The sequence below is a fragment of the Arvicola amphibius genome, chromosome 2 (genome assembly GCF_903992535.2).
Source record: "Arvicola amphibius chromosome 2, mArvAmp1.2, whole genome shotgun sequence".
Classification (NCBI taxonomy): domain Eukaryota; kingdom Metazoa; phylum Chordata; class Mammalia; order Rodentia; family Cricetidae; genus Arvicola; species Arvicola amphibius.
This window is the reverse complement of record NC_052048.2, coordinates 155060303-155063466: the sequence shown is the minus strand read 5'-3', so window position 1 is coordinate 155063466 and position 3164 is coordinate 155060303. Positions and strand designations below refer to the sequence as shown.

The window sequence follows — 3164 nt, the reverse complement described above, 5'->3', positions numbered from 1 at the left end:
GAGTCATTCCCTCTTCGAGCCACCACACCTTCTTTGACCATTTCTGTCAAAAATTATTGTTGAGCCGAAGGTGGTGGCGCACACCTTTAATCCCAGCACTTGGGAGATAGTGGCAGACAGATCTCTGTGAGTTTGAGGCCAGCCTGGTTTACAAGAGCTAGTTCCAGGACAGGCTCCAAAAGCTACAGAGAAACCTTGTCTCAAAAAGCAAATATATATAGAGATAGAGATAGAGATGGAGATAGAGATAGAGATAGATAGAGATTGATATATATTGTTGAGTTTTGTGATGTGCCTATTTTGTTTTAATGGAAACAAAGTCATTTTGCTAATTGGATCCTCCAATTTTGAAATATTTAAATATGGAACTGTGATTAATTCATTAATTAGGTTCCAAAATTACAATGTTTTAACCTAAATTTTTACTGCTAGAATGTATTTGTCAATTTGGCACTAATATTTATAAGTCAAATTGACTTGTAGTATCCCCTTTTCTTTATAAATTCTCTTTTTAAAATCAATATGATGTTAACATCAGAAAAATAATTTGAGATAATGTTCCCTTTTTAATAATAGCATGGACTCTCTGAACAAGTTGTGTTTGGCTGCATAGAAATAAAGAGGCCTGAAACTGTCTTGTTTGTTTTTGTTTTGAACATTGTTTTGTTTAAAACATCTGTGACTTCTGCTAAGGGGCTGGATATAGTATATGTTTTTATATGAAAGATATCCTTGTCTTCCAGATTTTCAAATGAAATTCCACAGAGCTAAAGGGATTTCCTCGTGATTCCTGTCTGCCTTGTATCTCTCTACCAACATTTATTCGGCATTTTGTGCCTTGTTTGATTAGTTGATCTAAGCATCTCACTAACTCTATTGTGTTTTAAAGAACTTTTTATCAAAACAAAGAAAAATTGATTCTTGTCCATTCTTATTTGCACCAAGTGCTGGCAGAGTGTGGAGCAGCCCACTTCTCATTCACTGCTGGCAACGACTGTCAGGTCCAGAAGAAACTAATTCCCAAAGTCCAAAAGGTGGACCAAACAGAGAGAAATAGGCTCAGCCTGGACTATAGGAGGACTTCTAGCAATTAGATGAAAGACACAGAAATTGGAAAAGTCAGTTTCCCTTCACCAAAAGAAATCATTTCCCTTACCTCTGGCAGAAGGGACATATGGCTACCATGGTACCTATTAGTATATCAAAGTTCATGCTAGCCTCCAGGGTCCCTCAGTGTCACAAGTACCTGTTACACATTTCAAAGTCCATGTTAGCTAGTATCCTGCCCTTCTCACCTCTTCCGCTACCCTAAACTCCTGACAGATTGTAGGCTTCCCTTCACACAGCTACTCATTCTTCTTATAACCCTGTTATTCTCACTGCTCTCTCTCTCTCTCTCTCTCTCTCTCTCTCTCTCTCTCTCTCTCTCTCTCTGTCTGTCTTTCTCGTGCACGGCGCTTGCTCTCTCTCCCCTCTCATATATATATATATATATATATACATATACATATATATGTATATATGCATGCATGTCTGTACATATGCTCCTCGCTCCTCTCGCTACGCTCTTTCCTCTCTTTCCTTTATTCCCTGCTGTTCTCCCCTCTCTCACAGACAGCCCTGGCCATATCCAGTCTACTTCTTTCTCTCTCTGCTCTGGACTCTTCCAGAAGCCTCTGGCTTTTCTCTCTCACATATAAAATCTTCCCCTTAACCATACCATGGAGCTTCCATACCATCATTTTATACGGTGATACAGCCACTTTTGAAGTCAGATTAGAAGCTAGCACAACTACTCTAGCGTGCCATAGATCCAATAACTGAGCTCTGTTGTAGTTACCAGACAAATCAGAACCTTTCAACTATTCCAAAACTTTTGCAGAGATGTTTTAAACAGCTGTATTTACAATTGCAAAACATGAGCAAAACCAAGGTGATTTTTTTATTAGGTATGTGGGTTAACAAACAAGGCTCCCCCAGAGGCTGGAACGGATTTTGGTGCTAAAAAAACAAACCAGCCATCAAGCCACGAGAAGACACAATGGAAACATAACTGCATATTACTAGTGAAAGAAGCTAATCTGACAAGCCTGTATACTGTGTGATTATGATTATATTACATTCTGGAAAACAGATGCTATGACAGCAATAAAAGATCAGGGATGAAAAAAGAGAATAGGAGTATAGAAGGATGTTGAACACAGAAGACAGAAGATGTTGGACCATAAGACAGAACTGATGGTCCTCGTGCCTCCAGCTCCCCAGTGCTGCCATTATAAGTGCTATGAATTCCATAGAAGTTTAAATAGTGAAAATACTCTGACATTATAACAATGTACTCATGCCATTATACACTGATTGAAATCCTTAGGCCACAGAGTAGAATACACAGCATCAAGAGTGAATACTGGAGAGAGTGGGACGTCCGTCTTCGGGTCGCAGCAGCGTTGGTGGTGTTGATCACCCGGGAGTGAATTAAAAATGGGTGACGTTGAGAAAGGCAAGAAGAGTTTTGTTCAGAAGTGTGCCCAGTGCCATACTGTGGAAAAGGGAGGCAAGCATAAGACTGGACCAAACCTCCACGGTCTGTTTGGGAGGAAGACAGGTCAGGCGGCTGGATTCTCGTACACAGATGCCAACAAGAACAAAGGCATCACCTGGGGAGAGAATACCCTGATGGAGTATTTGGAGAATCCCAAAAAGTACATCCCTGGAACAAAAATGATCTTCGCTGGAATTAAGAAGAAGGGAGAAAGGGCAGACCTAATAGCTTATCTTAAAAAGGCTACTAAGGAGTAACTCCACTGCCTTATTTATTACAAAACAAATGTCTCGTGACTTTTAATGTGTACCATAATTTAATTCATACCCCAAAATTCAGATCATGAATGGCTAACAATGTTTTGTTGGACAGTCCTGATTTAAGTAAAACTGACTTGTAGAAAAGTGGATGTGATCTTTTTTAAAAGTAACGATTCCAGTTGCATAAACACTGTCACTGCACCCTTTCTCAAGATGAGATTGGACTTAATTATTAAAGTTCTACTTTCCACAAAGATGGGGGTGTCACCTCAAACCTACTAAATGGTCTTATAATTAAATTTATATAATTGGACATATGAATATGTTTAAACACTGGGGGAATTCTGTCACCATCTCAGAAA

General features: G+C 39.3%; 1 protein-coding gene across 1 annotated transcript; it reads left to right on the top strand.

Moving 5' to 3' along the window:
* The first annotated feature begins 2431 nt into the window (after positions 1 to 2431).
* LOC119807948 (cytochrome c, somatic-like) lies at positions 2432 to 2946 on the top strand. Its single transcript, XM_038320202.2, has one exon. It carries the CDS (start codon positions 2482 to 2484, stop codon positions 2797 to 2799), a length of 318 nt encoding a protein of 105 aa, XP_038176130.1. The 5' UTR covers positions 2432 to 2481; the 3' UTR covers positions 2800 to 2946.
* The last annotated feature ends 218 nt before the right edge of the window (positions 2947 to 3164 follow it).

What these genes read in the sequence shown, in the direction of transcription:
- LOC119807948 (XM_038320202.2), top strand. Translation starts at nt 2,482, where the DNA reads ATGGGTGACGTTGAGAAAGGCAAGAAGAGTTTTGTTCAGAAGTGTGCC.